General features: G+C 35.2%; 1 protein-coding gene across 1 annotated transcript in view; it reads left to right on the top strand.

The window, feature by feature from the left end:
- Positions 1-20,251, top strand: part of PIG-T (phosphatidylinositol glycan anchor biosynthesis class T) — a 179,442-nt gene that overhangs the window by 118,554 nt on the left and 40,637 nt on the right. Inside the window, exon 7 of the mRNA XM_090408085.1 lies at positions 11,261-11,465. Coding sequence (XP_090264211.1) covers positions 11,261-11,465 — 205 coding nt within the window. The remainder of the gene's footprint in view (positions 1-11,260; positions 11,466-20,251) is intronic.

Here is a 20,251-nt window from a genome sequence, read left to right on the forward strand (position 1 = left end):
GCAACAAGTCTGCAAGATTCTCTGACTAAATTGAATAACTGTTGTAATAGATATGATATGAAGGTCAGCAATAAAAAGACAGAGACAATGAAAATAGGCAGAATCATTGAAAATGTCAACTGTGTTGTGAATGGAGAACCTGTGAACAGGTAAAACATTTCAGCTACTTAGGCACAATTTTTAGTGAAGATGGTAAATTAAATATAAAAATAGACAACAAAATCAGCAAAGCTGGGTGGGAAGTCAATTGAATAAATTCATATGGAATAAGAGAGAAATTAGTCGGAACACTAAATTAGCTGTATACAAGACAGTGTTCAAACCAGTTTTAACTTATGGATCTGAGTGCTGGGTCAGAAGTAAAACACTTGACCGAAGACTAGAAAACGCAGATATAAGAGTCCTGAGAACGATTATATGAACAGATGGCATCAATGGCAATATCATATTGAAAACGAGGATATTTGGGAAGAACTTGATATTGTCAGCAATCAGGAATGCATTAGCAGAACTAATGTCAGGTGGTATGGTCACTTAAACAGAATGGGCGAAGAAAGATTAGCAAAACAAGTGTTCTCTGCCAGGTTGGCAGCAAAACGACCCAGAGGAAGACCAAGATATAGGTGGATTAATATGGTACACAGTGCCTTAGACGATAGAAATATAAGATCTGATAATGTTGGAGTCTTGACAAGTAACAGACTGATTTGGATGAAAATTGTAGATAGAAAGTTAGTAATGGTGTAATTTTTTTTTTTTTTTTCATGTAGTACTGTCATATCCTGTACACCCCTTGAGGGTATATGGCAGGAATTTGATGATGATGATTATAATAATAAGTGTCCTTATCTTTATATTTTCTCCCCAGCATCTTCTTTCTTTGCATTTCTTGCATAATTCCCACAGAATATAACTCAAATCTCCTATGTATCTAATTAAGCTATTAGCCATTTTATGTTATACCATGTTATATAATGAAGAAATGAGTTGAAGGAGGGTAATTATTATGGGCGATTTCAACTATGGTAACATAGTTGAAATTGCCCATAGGAAGGAATTGGATTTTATGCAGTTATTAAGGGATAACTATCTGCGACAGCATGTAATGGAAAATACTAGGGATCAGAGAGTGCATGACCTAGTAACTGCATTCGAGAATTTGGCTGTAATGAATATGACCACGTTGCCACCAATTGATGAGAGTGATCATAGGGTCTTGACCTGGGAGGTGGCTAAATGTGTGGAATTTTCAATTAAGACAGGGTACATGTGGAATTACCTGGCTGGTAAGAATGACAAGCTTAGGAGATTGCTTGGTTCAGTGCCATGGCATGTTAAACTGCAAGGGCTGGATGTTGATAGTGCATGGGAGGTGGTTAAGGAGCGTTTGCAGGAGGCAATGGCTGACTGTGTACCTAGAGTCCGAATAGTAAATCAAGTAAATCCGAATAGTAAGGGGTTGAATGGATGAATAACACCATTAAGCTTGAGCTGCAAAAAAAGAAACAACTGTGGAGGGAATTTAAGGAGAAAGGTGACCGGCAGGCACATGAACGGTATAAAGCATAGGCCAGAAGGGTAACGAGTGTGGTAAGAAAAGCAAAAGCAGATTATGAAAAAACATTAGCTAAAGAGAATCCCAGACAGTTTTTTCGATATGCTGCAAGTAAAAGAAAAAATGTATATGGCAGAATGATTTTAAAGAATGCCAATGGTAGGGAGGTAACCGAATCAGTTCATATAGTGGAATTACTGAGCCAGTGCTTTGCAAGAGTATATCATCCAGGTGGTGACGTTGCAGGAATGAATGAACCAATAGCTTATAAGGGAATTATGGTGAATGAAGTGGAGGTGAACAGTCTGTTACAAAACCTCAATGTCAATACATCTGTGGGATTGTCGTACGTGAAGCAGCTAAAGAATTGTCAGTGCCCTTGACCATTTTGTTTAATTTTAGTCTCGGGTATGGGTTAGTCCCGAGGGGGGTGGAAAGAGGGAGAAAATAGTTCCACTGTATAAAGGTGGTTACAAAACTGCTGTTGTAAATTACCGACCGATCAGCACATCAGAAATTGTCAAGGTCTTGGAGAAAATAGCCAAGAAGAAAATACAGGATTGGATAGATAAAAATGGGATAGTGTATGGGGGACAGCATGGTTTTGCAGTAACTTGCTCACGTTTTATAACACACTGATGGCTGAACTGGATAAGGGTAGTGGGTTTACAGTGATTCTACTGGACCTTGCTAAGGCCTTTGACAGGATACCACATGGAATTCTAATCAGTAAACTGCGGCATATGGGGATGGATATAGTGTTGGTGAGATGGATAGGAGGGTGGTTGATGGAGAGATATCAGAGAATGGTTTATTCAGGAGTTGAGTTCAAAAGATAACCTCTGACTAGTGTGTGCCGCAGGGTTCTGTTCTTGGACCACTACTGTTCAATTTGTTCATTAACGATATAGGAAAGGATCTGAGATTAAGTGTTCATTTGTTTGCTGACGATGCAAAGTTGGGTAGAGCAATACTGAGTGCACAGGATGTCAAAAATTATGCAGGATGATTTAGATAGTTTGGAGGACTGGGCTAAGGAAAATGGATGTCAATTTAATGTGGCAAAGTGTAAGGTTATGTATTTTGGAGTGAAAAGATTAGCAGCAGCATATCACATTGGTGGAACCATACTCCAGGAGATTGATGAGGCCAGGGATTTGGGAGTGTTGGTTGATAGGGAGTTGTAGTTTAGGGGGGCACATTGCAAAAGTGGCTAAATCAGCTCATCAAATCACTTGGTTGCTGAAAAATACTTTAACAAACAGAGACAAACAGTTTATTGTTCCTCTGTATATCGAGCCTTGATAAGACCTCATCTAGATTACTGTGCCCAGATATGGGCCCTAGGGGTTTCTTCTTGATGGGGAGGGGGGTGGAGAGGATCCAGGGATGTGACCAAGATGATAGCAGGTCTATGGAATGAACCTTATGAGAACAGGTTGAAGATTTGTGAGTTGCAGAAATTGGTTGATAGGCAGAAAAGGGATGATATGATTGAGACATTCAAATTACTGAAGAGTTTCTATAAGATTAATTCAGAAGATATTTTTGAGAATATTACTGGTGGTGGGAGGACTAGTAGCCATCCATGGAAGCTGGGCAAGGGTGTTGGAGCTTGGTTTTTTACTTGGAGAGCGGTGAATGAGTGGAATAAGCTTCCCGGGTCTGTTGTGGGTGCCATGACCGTGAATGAGTTCAAGGCAAGGTATGATAGATACTGTGTGAATGTCGAATAGTTGTTCTTGACATGATGTTAGAGTCTCCCTCAATGAGTCTGTCGACTCCTTGGAGTTGCCCGTAATAATAATAATACACTAACTTCCATATGGCAGTCTGGAAGTTAGTGTATTATTATTATTATTATGCTGTCAGATACTTGCGTGAAATCCAAAATGTCACTATATATGAATCTCATTATCCAGCACATCTGTCACTTTTTCATATATTGCAAGTAGATTACTAAAGTAAGTTGTTTTTTTTTAATCAACCCATTCTCACCAGCATAGAGAATTCTCCCAATCCACCCAATTCCATAAACACAAACTGACATGTTTCATTACTTATTATACCAACAGCGTTTTTTCAAGGTAATAATAATAAAGATTGAAACAAAAAAATGAATTCTTTCTTACTGTGTGGCTAAGCATTTAATAGACATAATTCCTGAACTTAATGAAAGTTACCAGTGCTTAGAAAAAAATAAATATAATTTTATTAATTACTTTTATACTCAGTGAATTATTGGAAACTAGTGATGAGGACTTGGTTCAAAATCATTTGCTGATGGTAGTGTCAGATTGTATTCCTAAGGTTAAAAAGATAAATTGAGTTGGATAATCATGGAATTATACATAAGTTGTAGAGAAAGAAGATGCTGTGATGGTGATATGAGGAACATAAGTTACAGGCTAGAAAAGGGACAAATATAATGATTAAGGTTTAATTAGTATATAAAAGGAGATTGAATGGGGAAGCAAAACAGGATCCTAGTAATTCTATAGTCATATGGATATTAGATCAAAGAGTGAGTATGGAAAACTGATTTTAGTAGCTGAATATAGCACACAGGTCATATTTACTGATAATATAATGGAAATGTTTAGTGAGTATTTTATCACTGTACAAGGGTGGTCTGAAATGCTCTCGGCCTAATAATTAAAAAAAAGAATTTATAATTTCAAAATTATTTTTATTTTTCAACATTATCTCCCTTAACACTAATACATTTATTCCAGCGATGCCCCAGTGCCATTATCTCATCCCTGTAGTGGTTCTCAGTAAGATCTGCAAAATACCCCTCTACAGGCGCAATCACCTCTTGATTCGAAGAAAACACTGACCAGCGAGGAAGATTCTTAGTCTTGGGAAGAGATTGAAGTCAGAGGGAGCAAAATCTGAGGAATAGGGTGGATGTTCCAACAATTCATAGTGCAGATCCCTTAATTTAACCATTGCCAAAACACCTTTGTGGACAGGTTCATTGTCCTGATGAAAGTTGATTTTCATCTTCTGCAATCTGGGTCTTTTCTCGCGAATTTTTTCGTCTAGTCTGGTTAAATGATTGGAATAATATTCTCTGGCTATTGTTTTACCCTTTTCAAGATAATTAATAAACAAAATGCCTTTAGCATTCTAAAACACTGATGCCATAATCTTTCCTGCTGATGGAACTGACTTTGTCTTCTTTGGCACTGAACAACCAGCTTCTGTCCAGTGTTTTGACTGTGGTTTGGATTCTGGTGTGTAATGAGTCTCATCCATAGTAATAACGACGCACAAAATCAGTTTCATTCTTGTTAAAACTCCAATCACTGTTCAGAGATTTTCATGCGAATGCATTTTTGATCTGCTGTGAACATGCATGCCACCCATCTTTCACAAAGCTTTTTCATTTGCAATTTTTCATACAAAATATATCCTGCACATTCTTTTGAAATGTCTATAGTGTCAGCAATTTCATGCACTTTGACTTGCCAGTCATCAAATATTATATCATGGCACTTGATCAATGATTTCTGGTGGTGTTGTTACACTTTTTGGACGTCCTTCACGTGGATCATCTTCAAGGTTGGTACGGCCACGTTTAAACTCTGCAGCCCAGTTCTTAATCGTCGAAAACAAAGGAGAAGAGTGCCCATGAACTTCGAATGAATTTCTTTTGGCGTTAAGTCTTCTTTTACAAAGAATTTTATAACCACACGATACTCAATTTTATCCATTTCAAGGGATACCGACAACATTTTTGCTTCAGACAGCTGTATAAAAAAAAATACTTGATAGAATGACTTGCAATTTCACATGGATGTTTATGACAGATGTACCAACTTAGGAAAAAAAAAATTTTGCCGATCTATAGATGTTGCCATCTATGGTTGAGGCTGTGAACTTTTCAGAGCACCTTCGTATTTTAAGTTGGAAGTTTGGGAATAGTATTGAATAACAATGGGAAATATGAAGGATGATGTGAAGATATAGGATATCACCATGTGTGTGTTCAGGGAATGTACAGAGGAGCTGATTGGTGCCTTTCATAGGATTGTTTGGTAAGAGGCTGGTTCAAGATACAACACAAACTCTGATTAATGAGAAGGGAAGGTCTTGTTTAAGTAACTGGTTACATAAATTTCAAAAAAAGGATCACAAGTGTACTGAACAGAAGAGATGTAGTATATTTCTAGATTTGCAGTGGTGTTTGATAGAATTCCACATGACAAACGGCTGTTGAAGTGGATTTATTTGGATTTATAGCTGAAGCAGTTAAGGCTGTGAAGCAAGTGTATTTTGTCTGCATGTGTAGTATGCTTCTGTTCTTCTGGCTAGCTTGCTGTCTTGTTTTGTGAAATGAAAACTGTGGGTGTCCAGGAGGGAAAACACTTCCACCTCCATATGAGATCAGTTAAAAAACCCTAATAAAGGTTCTTTGCATCCTTGACAGGATTCAACCCAAATCTCCAACCAGAGGTCATCGTTGGCCAACTGAAGTACAGAGATGAATTTGAGTAAGTGGGGATTGATAATCCGTTGGTAACTTGTCTTCAGGCTACTAACTAGCTAATAGTAGTCAACAAGTTATGGAAGAGAATGCTATGTCTCAGAAAAGAAAGGTGACCAGTAGGGTACCATAGGGTTCTGCTGTGAGACCTCTGTGTATTGATGATATATTTCAAAGTTTGAGAGGAGATATTCATTTGCTGCAGATGATGCTAAATTGGTATTTAACGTCTGATACGTTAGATACTCATCTAAATATCTGATATGATGTTGTTACAAGATGATTGGAATAGGTTTGCACTTTGGACATATGAATGGAGATGTCAATTCAGTGTTGCCAAGCATCAAATCATGCTTGGCAACACTGAATGAGGCGTATTGTATTGGAGGAACTTTGCTTCAGGAGGTGGAAAGGCAAGGATCAGAATGCTGCTTAGTTAGGCAGCTGAAGTTCAGGTGGATACTTGCAAACGTTGTAAATATTATCCAGAAAATCAATGTCATAATGAGAACTCTGACAAGGATGTCAGTGTTCTCATTCCCAAACTAACTTATTGTTAGTCCACTCCACAAAATTTGCCAGAAGGTGTAGAGCACTGAAACCTGGACAAAACATTGCCACATAGTTATTCTTACTCCCATTCCAAAAAAAAAAAAAAAGGAAACAGTAGAAAAGTACATCAGCCAGCCAACCAAGCAAAATATTTGTAGACATCTTGCTCTGACAAATTGAGACATAAATGGAATCCAATTTTTCAAACTTTCATTCTAGATTTAGAAAGATCAGGAGCGCAATTGACCATATATTTACATTCCATATCAGTGGAGAAAAATATACAGAATAAATACAGAGTAATATGCCATACTTTTATTGATCTAGAGAAAGACTTTGATTCTATTTGGTGTGATGCCTTTGGAAAATTCTACAACATTGCAAAATATATAGGAAACTAATGATTGATTGAATCCCTTTACTCATCTTCTGAAATGATTGTTGAAATCAAGGGGAAACTATACCGTTACCTTTCCAATGAAACAAGTAGTAAGAGGGGTTTAGAAGAATTTATGATAGTTCTTCATTTTACAATCTTGTATGCACTAAGACAAGTTCACTTAATTATTTTCACAGTATGAATACAGTGGTAACTTTCACTTCCATCATCAAATAACAATATATTTCATACACAATGTTTGCCATATACAAACATCATAAACATTTCATCACTTGACAGTTCAATACAAAATTATAATTAATCTCTAACATCTAATTTAAATAAATTTTATATTTAAGCAAGATTTCGATAGCTGAAGATAAAATTAACGTTTCAAAATGTTAACTGACTTCTTAACTTTGATTCAGTTTTATATTTTTAATTTTTGGAATATCTGAATTTACAGATATTCTACAGTACTCCTATATATGAAACTGGGATTCTCTGATGAAAAGAGGTTGCCAGAATTTGAAATGAGGTGCTGTATACATCTAAAAATATCATATGTTGATAATATCACAAATTCTGAAGTAAGAAAAAGAATCAGCTCTTTCACCAGTCCAGAGATAACATCATAACAATTTGATGGAAACAACTCATCTGTCTTGGTTATATAAGTAGGTCTAATGGTCTTCCATTGCAACAATTTCTCGGACTTATTCCAGAAACCCCCCCCCCCCAAAAAAAGTGCTGACTTAGAATAAACTAAATAACAATATAAAAAAACTAAACAGGTGCTTAATAACAAAGCTTAAAGCTAAATGCCATGGATTGATTCAAAGATTTCTGTAAGGAATAGTTCCTGATATCTACTCAACAGTCCTGTTATGGACTATGGGATGAAGGAGAACAAATGAAATGGGATTGTCATTTTAATATTAATAAATGTTGGTGCTAATGGGTTTAAAGTGTTGCACTTTGGTGGGAAAGAGTGTAGGACTATAAGTGAAACTATACCAAAAGTTGTATGCAATTTGGGATCTGGAGTTAATGGTGACTGACACTTCAAGTTCAGAGGTACACTCTAATAAAGATCACACTGAGAAAGAGGCAAGGATGTGGTTGTACCACTATAAAAATTATTGATCAGATCACATGTGTGCATATTTAGTCCTGGTTTCTATGTAATGATATTGGAGCATCCAGATGCAGGCAACTATGGCAGTATTAGGACTCTAAAATGTTGATTATGTAGTGAGGTGAAGTGAAGTTGAGAAAATTGTAGAGTTTAATGAAGAGGAAGAAAATAGTGTTACGGTTGATATACTTAAGTCAGTGAGGGGATTTTACTGAATTGATGCATAGTGTGGAGACAGAGTGAAAATAGAATGAGAGATCTTAGAATTGTATAAAGGTGCAGTGAAGAAGAAAATTTGGAGTACATTTTTTACACGATGGGTGAAGGAATGCACTGCCTGAGTATTGAATGGGTGAGTTTATGATTCAGTATAATAGCTATGTTTTTTGTTGAGTAAGACCTCCTGTGCACCCTGTAAGTTTGCTATTAATAATAATAATAATAATAATAATAATAATGGTAAAGCAAAAGGAGAATCCCAACTGTGGTGGGGGGAATTTCTGAAGTTTCAGAGAGGAATAATTAGCTCACGCAGACATGTAACTGAAGTTACATAATCTTCAGGACTAATTGGTTTGTACCATATCCCCAACAAACAGGCTGCAAGTTCAAGTCCTGCTGTGGGTATGGATGTTTTTGATTGTCTTTAAATGTGAGACCATTTTTGGAGATGAGAAGTGGCTTTGAAAGAGTTCATATTTCATCACTAGGGCACGGTTTCTGGATTTTTATTATTACTATTATTACCTTGAGAGGAAATCAAGGACTCATTGAGAGAGGCTATACATCATACCTGTCATACCCTCCCTTAAATTTATTCACACTAGATGCACTCAGTACCTCTAAAGGCAAACTATTCCACTGACTAACTCACTGCTCTGTGAGAGAAAAAATCTAATTCTGCTCTTTTCCTGACTGCAAACAAACTTAACTTCCATGGATGTCCACATGTTCTCTTCCCCACCTTCCATATAACAAAAAATGTCATCATACGATATCCTATAACACCCATTCAGAAGTTTATAGAACTCTATCATCTTATCCCTCTTTCTCCTGTTAACCAAAGTCTGTAATCCACATACTTGCAATCTTCCTCGTAATCTAAATCCCATTATCCTGATATAATCTTTATAACTCTTCTTTGCACCCTTTCCACAACTTCTTTATCTTCTTGACCAAATCTCCTGGGTTCGATATTAATGTATAGATTGCACAGTAGTCCAGGTGCAGTCTTATCAAATCCTTATAAAGAGACAAAATTGCTTCCTTGTCCTTACATGTTAGGGTTCACTTCAACATCGCAATTGTCCTCTGAGTTGTATTTGCAACTTTTGCTGTGTGACCTTGGAACTTCAAATTCCTATCCACCATCATGCCAAGATCCCTAACTTTATCAGTTTCTTGTAGCATAACCCTGCTAGTATAATATGCTGCTTTACACTTATTAACATTAAACTGATAGCCATTTTCATTTGCCCAAATTTCCAGCCTATTCAAATCATTTTGTAAGCACTAGATATCAGTAGCATTCCTGATTGCCCTGCCTATATTCGCATCATCGACAAACAATTGCACATCTGTTAGGCCCTTCTTAATGTTATTAATGTATAGATTGAACAACAATGGCCCAAGGACTGAACCCTGAGGTACACTACTGGTCACCTTAAAACTGTCAGATTCACTCCCACTGTATACCACTTTTTGATATCTGTTTGTCAACCATCTACTGATCTAAGTCAAGAGTTTATGTTCTAATCCCATATTCTCTAATTTATGCAGCAGCCTTCCATGTGGTATCTCATCAAATGCCTTAGGAAAATCCAACATTATCATAGTTGGATATCCCTTTATCCAACTCGGCCAAAACATTGTTATAAAATATGAGCAATACAGAAATGAGTACACCCATTTCTGTATGTGAGGTCTTACCAACTTCTCTAAAATCTTCACTACCACACTAGAGATACTGATAGGTTGGTAGTTAGACACATCAGTTTTTGCACCACCCTTGTACAGTGGAACTACTATACATTCCTGTGATATAATTTCTGATCTGAGACTCAAGTTATACAAGCATGTGAAATGTTTAGCCAATGCATCTGAGCATTCTTTTAGTAAATGTGCTGATTTTCATCTGTCCCTGTGGACAAAATTATATAAAAAAAGTAATTCAAAATAAAAACTACAAAATAATAATTACTTTTATTTTAAATAATAAAAGGAATCCCTATCCTCCCATACTGTAGGTGTGCAACCTTTGTGATGGTAGTCACATTAAAAAAAAAAAAAAAAAAGGAGGGTGGGGGATCAAGAATTCTCAACTTTATAAAAGCACCATAGAATGTTATTAAGAAAGAAGTTTCAGTTTTAGCTTCAAGTTTATGATTATGACCACATGGTTCTTATTTGGAAAATTTAGGAAGAAAGGAATACACGTGGAATTATAAAATGGAAAATATGGTAGCTGTGGAAGACAAAATTTATAAATATCATGATTTTTTGTATTCATTCTCTGGCCTTTTAAGAAAAATGTGATTTTTTATGTAGAGGTCAGGCCAGTTAAATAATTGGTCTGACTTATTGTCTTAATTGTAATGTAATTTAGCTCTGTACATACATTGTATACTTATGAAGGTTGAAATGTAGAGAAATTAAAGTACTTATTCCTAACAGAGTATTAGTCTCCATAATTTTATCAAAATGAATAATTCCTTGAATTATTCAAGGAATAATTGTGATCAAGGACTAAGGTTTTTGAATAATTGATGCAATAAAATTATTTGAGGAACCAAGAAAAATAAATAATATTTTATATGGGACCAAACAAAATGAATGGTGCACCCAAGAAAATGGTGGTTAGGTTTCAGTGTAGTTATTAACAGAGCCTCGTTATCATTATCCAAAAATAATAATTTTGTTTGTTTGGGAAACCAATCATAGTTTCAAAAAAAAAGTCTAATTTTTAAGAGGGGAGAGGATAGTATCATGTGAAGTCCAAAAATCAGGAAAGTAGTTTTATGTAACTTATGGATGAGCCCTAACTATACACCAATTAATTCTAAGTTTCTCTCATTTTATATATTGTCATGTTGAATGTACAATAAGTGCATCTGTTAATGATTCCCATCTCTTGATTTAATGCAGAGTGGTATTCCTTTCACCCTTCTTCCTCAGCCACTGAAAGTGGTATCGCCTCCTGAAAATAGAGAAAAGAGATTAATAGCAGTTTACAACTTACAGCACTGGTTTTCCAAAAACAGGCAACTTAATGTTGCTGCTTCATACAAAAAGGAGCACATTTATTGGATTATTCCACCACCTGTTATTCATGCCACAAGATCAATTGCAGGTAGGCATATTCTTATGAAATATAATATAGTTCATGTACTTTTTTTTTGCTGGTAATTATCAATGCTATATATGTATATATGTGTGTGTGCTATTTTAAATGGAGTGTCAAGTTTGATTTAGGTATGTTTTGGACTTAAACATCAAGTTAATGATGTTTAAGTGATATTATTTACTAGATAATGTTAAAAGTTAAACAGGACTCAGATTTCTAATTTTCTCTAAGACAAAAAACTTGATAAACTGAATTATCTTATGTCAAATTTTCTTTGAGAGCATATTAAATTTTACTTAGCCTGCATAAAACAGGTTATGTTATTCATTGAATGTAGTTGATGAATACAGATCAAAAATTATCAAAACTAAAGTTGGCAAAAGGTTTTTGCCAACTTCCGTTTGTAAAAGTTCATACCTGGAATGAAAATTAAACAACTAAAATTCAAAATGTTGTAACTCAGATTTAAAACTGCAATGCTGAGAAATGTAAATTAGAAGTTAATTCATTAAGGCTATTGTGTTAAATGAAAAGAAAAGGCATGTATTAGGGTGTGTTGGGAATAATGGAAGGCATTCTATTGAGAAAGATAAAACCATTTTCAGAGATCACAAGCTAAGTATGCATAGGAATCAGTATTGATGAATCAATATGAATAATTTTTGTTCAGGATTCTTCTCCAAAATTAGTCCAATCCTTAGCCCATCTGTGATATTAATGTATGATAGATTTACAATGTTTTGTGGATGGAACTTTAATTTAAAATATTTTAAAAAGTCGAAAACTTTGTATTATTCGGGAAAGAATAATCTCAAAAATATTACTAAAAAGGAAATTGATCAATTTTTCATGTCAAAGCCTCACCTTAAGTTTTGGTCATTTCGAGAGCTTACTAGAAGTTATATATAGAACTTCTGATGTTTGCAGCATAATGGTGTAAAAAAATTATTGAATTTTCAGTACTCGGTTTGGTCAGGTGCAAAGAATGTGAGCTATTCACCACTGATATGAAGACCATATTCTAACTGTCCACCTGGTCAGATGGGTGCTTGATAAAAAGAGACCGACTTCCAGTAATCACTGGCTGAAAATAGTCTGTTAGCTTTATAGCCTGCTGTAAACACCTGTTTCATATACGATGGTTGTGCAGACAAATGTTGAATGTGTTAATTTTTTTAACAGGAAATCAGATGTTGCATTATTGTTATTAGATTCTCATGTATAAACTAAGCAGTGAAAATGTCAGAGATGGAAAGTGCAAGCAAGAGCATATGCAAGAGATGTATGTTCTTCTTGCGGTTTTGACTGATTTTTCTCTTCTTCTATTATAAGTGTTCATTTCACTTCCTACCATACCAGCTTTGCTAATCTTGCTGTCTGTTTCCAAATTTAATTTGCCATCTTCACTAAAAACTGCACCTAAATAACTGAGATGTTTTACTTGTTCTATAGGACAAGTAAAACATGTAAAACAGCTTTGGGGTGCAGTTAATGTTTCCAAATGTATTACAGCAGTTATTCAATTTAGGGATTCTGCAGACTTGCACTGGATTTCATTAGAAGTACAGCATCATAATCTGCCTAAAGCAAAGAGCTGAGATTAACATATCCAATTTTTGATATCAAGTTTAACACCACTTTCCTTTATAATATGATCCATATAGATGATGAATAAGAGTGGCAATAATGTACACCCTTGTCTCACACCTGATTTAACATTAAACCATCTTTCTGTACTTCAATTCTATCTGCTAACTTACAACTCAAATATAGACTTAAGTATTGCTTGATATAATGTCCCATTTACACCATATAATATAACTGAAGCATTTTGGTACATTGTCATATGCCTTTTTTTCAGATCAATAAAACTTAAACTCGATCTTTCTTATATTCCCATGATTTCTTAACTGTCTTAAAATAAAAATTAGAATGCAAATTAGAATAAATGGGACCAGATGTGACACTGGGTAAGAGGGTGGCTGCTGGACAGATATCAGAAATTGGTATATGGAGGAGCAAAATCCAGATGAAAGCCTGGTGACTAGTGGGGCGCCACAAGATTCAATGCCAGGAAAGCTAATGTTTAATTTGTACATAAATGATATATGAAATAGCCTGAAAGATAATATTCAACTGTTTGCTAATGATGCAAAGTTGAGTAGGGTAATAGTAAATCAAGGCGATGTGGAGAAAACTTGCAGGATGATTTAAATAGGCTGTCAGTATGGACAAAAGATAATCAATTTTAGTTTAATGTGGACAAATTTTGCAAAATTATGCATTTTGGGATAAACAGATTACAAGCTGTATACCACACTGATGGAACTGTATTCTAGGAAATACAGGGTTATCAAAATTTAAGTATTCCTGTCTTAGGCATTGTGAAGCACCACCCAGTGATCCAAATGCAGTGAAACTTTACAGGAATAAATTGTGCATCATGCTAAGTGATATCTGAGAAAAACAAAAAGTATGAGTAGTTACAAAATTCACCAGCAGGGAGCACTGTATGATGTACCAAATTTAGATATTGCAATTTTTCTGTGTGTGTAAGAAGGAGAAAAGCGACACAAGCATATATAACATACTTTTATTCACTTCCATTATGCATTCACTGGCTGTACTTCCTGGTATGCCACAAACTGCATCATCTGTACAGTATGTTTAACAGCAGAATGCAGCTGGTCAGGACTGATGATGTGCACTTGTTGGTGTTATGTTCTTCCTGATAAACCCTGTCTGAGAAATCCAGAGCCATAAGCTACAGGGATGTCAGATAAGGTGAACGAGGTCTCCATGCAGTGAGAAACACATGGTAATCACTATGGCTTCTGTTAAATCTTTTTCTTCTTTCTTTCTTTCTTTCCAGGCTTATAGGCCAAGTGACCTGTTCCGGACTCAATTTCATCTTTTTTAAGATTCTTCCTCTGCATCAGGTACCTTTTGGGTGGTAATTCAGAATTTGTTTAGCTATTCTACTTCTATTCATTCTCAATAGGTGAGAATTTTTTGAATTTGTTCTTTCCATATTCTTTCCATTTTTCTCTATAGCAAATAACAGTTTCATTTAGGGAGTTTGTAATTCCAAGTTTATTTCTGATTTCACTGCTTTTCATTTTATCCATTATTGTGATTTCTTCAGTTCTGTGCAGAAATGTCATTTCAGATGATTCAATTCTTCTTCCATCTCCTTTTTTTTATTGTCCATATCTCACTGCCATAAAATAAGTTAGATTTAGCTACTCTATTGTAGATAGAGTAGCTCTTATTCATGTGTGTTTTTGTACACAATTGGGTTTAAACATTTTATTTATAATGCCTGTTACTTTTAAAAAGTTGGACAGCTTTGGTTCTATATCAGCTTCATTTTCATATGACACTGTGCATCCTAAATATTTGAATGTATTTACTTGTTCTATTATTTTGATATTTTCATGTCATATGTTTTTACCAGATTATTTAGACTGCATAGTGGTTTTTGTAGTTCATCTTTATTATTTCCATGGATTATTTGGTGATCAGCAAAAAGTAGAGTAGTTAATTCTCTTGTTACTGTTTATCTTGAATCCTCCTTCATTAGTTATCTTCCATTCTTTTATGATTTTATTTATGTATATATTAAATAAAACTGGTGAGAGAGGACAACCCTGATATACTCCTCTATTTATTGGTTTCCTGCTTGATGTTAAATTATTGTACTTCACAGATATTTTATTATCTTGATAAATATTAAACAAGGCTCTATAGAGTTGGTCTGGTATTTCATATTATTCCAGGATTTCTCCATGGTTTTTCTGATAATTTTATCAAATGCTTTGGTGTAATCTATAAAAGCTATATATGTTTCTATGTTCATTTCTCTGTGTTTTTCGATTAGTAATTTTAACGTAAATGCAGAGTCTGTGCAAGCCCAGCCTTTTTTGAACCCATTTTGTCCTTCAATTAATTTTGGATCTACTATACGTTTAAGTTTATATTCTAAGATTTTTGCATATACTTTATAACAGGTACTAAGTAAGCTGATGCCATAATAACTTGTTAATCAGATTTGTGTCCTTTTTTTTAGATGGAGATAACTATTGCTTTTGTCCAATCTTGTGGGCATTTTCCTTCTTTCCAAATCATATTATATTATTTGGAAATCATTAAATGTTTCTGTTAAATGTTCCTTATGAATCAAATGAAGTGGGAAGGTAATCCCATCCTGCATGATGAAAATGACTGAATCCATGCATGGGCACTGCTGTAGCTGTGGCATAACAAAGTTGTTTATCATATCATGATACCTCTTGGCAGTAGCTGAGCTGGTCACAGGACCCGACTAGCAAATGTCCTCGAAGAAGAATAGACCAAGGATAAGTGAAGATGTAAACCTGACCCAGACAGTAACTATGATTGAATGCAAAGGAATTTGTTAGATTGCATGCAGGTCTGGTATAACCCATACCTGGAGATTGTGGATATTCACAGCCATTCAGACAAAAGTGAGCCTCACCTCCCCACAAAATCATCCACAGCCATGCAGAGGCTAACTGCCCTCAAGCAAGGAATGTTAAAGCGAATGTCAGTCAACTTTCAAACTCCTGAGCACAACTGTATCAGGATTACCTTGAATACATAGAAATGCAGAATCTTCTGTAAAATTTACCAGACAGTTAGTTGTGTAAGGCACATCCATTTGTCTTGATACAACACGTGCACTGCAGGAACCAACGCTGTTATTCATGGCCTGCTCCACAATGGCAGTAGCAACTTCATTCACTTGTTGTGACTAACTGGTTTGTGACCTCTGCAAAGTATAACTACTAATGATCCCTTTTCTTCAAAACAGCTAATCATTAGTTGCTGAGCACATGGAGACAGTGGACCTCATCAACATTTGTTCAGGTGACAAAATTCGTGGAGTGAAGCTAAAGCATTGCAATTTTTAGGTAGTACTACTTCACAAGCAAAACACATTGGGGCAAGGTTAGTGCCTTCACTGTGGATGGTATTAACAACCAGAATGAAGGGAAAAATATCATGTCCATCTTTTCCAACCCACCTGGCATCTGCTGAGTTGTGTGATATGCAAATTCCATGCATTTAATGTTTACAATACCCTCTGATGGTGAATTTTGGAACTAGCCTTTTTTTTTTCTGTTATTGTTTCCACACAATGCATAATATATTTCTGCACAGGTTCACAGCTTTGGATCACAGAATGGTGCTCAATAGGCCTTAAACAGGTATACTTTGATTTTCATTACCTTGTAGATGAAGACAGAGATTAAGGGGAGGAGGTACACAGAGGGATGAAGTTTAGAGGACATACTGCTAAGGTAGCTCATAAGATAACTTGGCTATTGAAGAACACACTAACAAGTAGAGATAAGCAAGTTGTTATTCCTCTTTACACATCCCTTGACACATCCACATCTGGATTACTGTGCTCTAAGGTCTGGTCTCCTGGATTTCTTGGGGTTGAGGATGTGGTGGAGAGGATTCAGAGGCAAGTAACCAAGATGGTGAGAGGTCTCTGGAATGTTGCCTATGAGAATAGATTGAGGGTGTGTGGACTGCAGAAGTAGGTTGATAGGAAAAAAACAGGGGATATGTTTCAGGGGACAGAACAAGAGGTCATCCCTGGAAATTGAGTAAAAGTATGGTTAGTAGGAGTGCAAGGACTAGATTTTTCATTCTGAGAGCTGTGAATGAATTGAATAGATTGCCAGAGTCAGTTTTGAGTACTTTGTCCGGTTATGGGTTTAAAAAAGGAGTGGTATGATATATTGTGTGGAAAATTGGGTCTCCCGCAATGAGCCTTCAGACCCCATGGAAGTGCCCGTACAATAATAATAATAAGGTATTCTAGCTGAATCATTCTATCTAGACCTTGGTCTTCCTTTGGACATTTTTTTTTTTTTTTTCTGAAATGATTTGCTAATCTTCCTATCCAAATTCTGTTTAAGTGGATATAATATATCAAAAGACATTAGCACTGCTCACAAGTTCCTGAATTTTTATGTGAGTACTGCCTATGAAAGATTGTAAACTTTTAATAGATATGAGTCAGTGCAGCCATCGGAAAACTTTAATGTCTGCATGGATATCTGAGTATCATCTGCCTTTCCATATTTTAGGTTTTGGATACCTCTTTCTACCTCAAGTATTCATAATGTACTTCTGATTTCATTTATTTTGAATATCATCATACCACTGTTCTGTCCCTTTTTATTTCGTTTAACAGTGTTTCAAAGTAATTTGTACAAGCATTTAGGATTTTTTATCTTCACTTTTCATGTTGCCTTTATTATCTTTAATTCTTTGACAGCAATCTTTTCTCCATATCTAAACTTTTTTTAGGCATTTCAGAAAACAACTGACACAAATGAAAAAGGAAAAGTTGGTTGTTGTTGGAGATCTAAACAGCAGAGTAGGAAATGATTACCAGACATATAGAAATGTTTTGAGAAAATTTAGAGAAAAGAGTAAATCTAATAATAATGGTGAGTATGTGCTGAATTTCCATTCATGGACTAATTATTACTAACACTATGTTTTAAACATAAAAATGTGCACAAATTCACATGATGAGAAGATACAGAAATGAGAAAAGTCTCACTGACTATGTTATTGTTCATAGCAATGTTTTCCCACTAGTTAAGGACACGAGTATACAGACAATTTGAAACTGGAAATGATTGGCATTTAGTTTTGAGCAGGGTAAAATTGAATTTCTTACTGAAAGAAGAGTGTTTATGAAAGCTTTAAAATTAATTAAAGTTTAGCAGATTTCGGAGATGAACTGTAGACTGAAATACAGAAATATTATTAAAGAGAAAATGAAGGAATTTGAAAATAAGAACCAACCCATATAAATTCACTGGCAAACCCTGAATAAAACAGACTGATCCAGCAAGAGAAGCATGTAATGAGGCTGTCTGAAAGGAGAGAAAAATCAGAACTCCATAGTGAAATCAGGAAGCTAACAGGCAGTGAAGGAAAAGATGAAAGCATATCGAAAATTCCTGGCAAGTAAGGCAGCTGTTGCTCTTAGAGAATACACAGAAAAATGTAACAAAGCAATGCAAATGTGTAAAACTAGCCAAATAAAAGTCATGGGAAAAGTTTGGTAAGAACATAGAAAATAAATATCAGGAAGATGGCAAAATATTCTGGTGGCTATTGAAAAAAGCTCACAAATGGAGAAGAGTAATGTAAAAGGAATCAGAGATCATAAAGGTGACATGAAAACTCAAGATAAAGAAATTCTAGATGTCTGATGTAATTACTCTGAAACATACTTAAATGAAACAAGAAGTGAGGCATGCTGGTGGTGGAAAAAACTCAACAGGAATGCAATAAGAAATGCCCTATCAATACTTAAAGCAGAAATAGCCATCAAAAACCTGAAATGTGGAAAGGCAGCTGGAGTAGATGATAATCAACCACAATTGGTCAAACATGGAGTTATAAAAGTTTTGTAGTGGCTACACTGTCTAATTCAGGATGCCTGATCAGAGAGTTGAATTCTGGATGATTGGAGAGGGAAATAAGATGAATATAAGAATTACAGAGAAATTTCTCTACTGAGTGTTCCTAATAAGATTTATGCCAGTATATTTGAGAAAAAGCTAAGAAAAATTGTGCAAGGGAAGCTTGCATATCATTTATGTACAAATTAAACATTAGCTTTCCTGGCATTGAATCTTGTGGCACCCCACTAGTCACTCCATTGGTATATGGAGGAGCAAAATCCAGATGAAAGCTGGATTTTGCTCCTCCATATACCAATTTTTGATATCTGTCCAGCAACCACCCTCTTATCCATTTAACCAGTTTAGTGTCACATCTAGTCCCATTGATTCTAATTTACATAACAGAGTTCCATATGCAAAACTTTATTTGCCTACACTTGGATAAATTATTAAACCAAGAACATAATTTCTGGCATCTTTAATTTATAGTAACTCAACTATTTCATCTGCTTATGTCACCTAACTGTATATCAGATTCATTAAAGTTATGCTTCCATAGTCATTCTTCCTCTTTCTTGCCACATAATGAAAAAACTCTTTGGGATTTCCTTTCATCTGCTTGTCTAATTTCTTCTCATAATCTGATTTTGCTTACGTTATCATGTTGGTTACTCTTCTTGCCTAATTCCTGTACCATTTTTGAACTTTGTGGTCACTTTTCTTCTTATATACCCTCTACAACATTTTTTTTCTGCTTCAGCATAATGATACTCATCCATCTGACTCTTACCTGATTAATCCTCCTGATCTTGAGTATACAACAGTACCGTCGACAGGGTGTAGCATAGAGGCAGCCTGACTCACGGCACTGCTTAATAAGGGTGCTCGTTCAGCCATATTATGGCAACAAGATATTTTACAAATATACAGCATTTAGTTTACCAAATAAAAAATGGCACCATTGCCCATTGACAGTTAAATATATGCTTATTATATTTTATTAATAAAAAAAATTATAGTCATACATACTAAAACTAAACATTTTAGAACCCACTTATTAGAAACGTAAGGAAACAACCCATAAAGTATCATATGATGTGAATTTCATAAACTTTTATAGTCTATATATATATATATATATATTAAATTATATTATGCATGAATTCTCCTACTCAAATTGTGAGTTACTATCGCCCCGATGTTCATGTTGGGGTAATAACTTGCCCCCTGAAGTAAACAATATGCCCTCCACAACAGCAACTTTACTACAGAAACACGAAAAACAATTAGTTTTATCATTGTCACTGAATAAGGTTCACAGACATTTGC

The sequence above is a fragment of the Typopeltis vanoorti genome, chromosome 18 (assembly GCF_054136105.1).
Source record: "Typopeltis vanoorti isolate ZY-2024b chromosome 18, IOZ_Tvanoo_1.0, whole genome shotgun sequence".
Taxonomy (NCBI): Eukaryota; Metazoa; Arthropoda; class Arachnida; order Uropygi; family Thelyphonidae; genus Typopeltis; species Typopeltis vanoorti.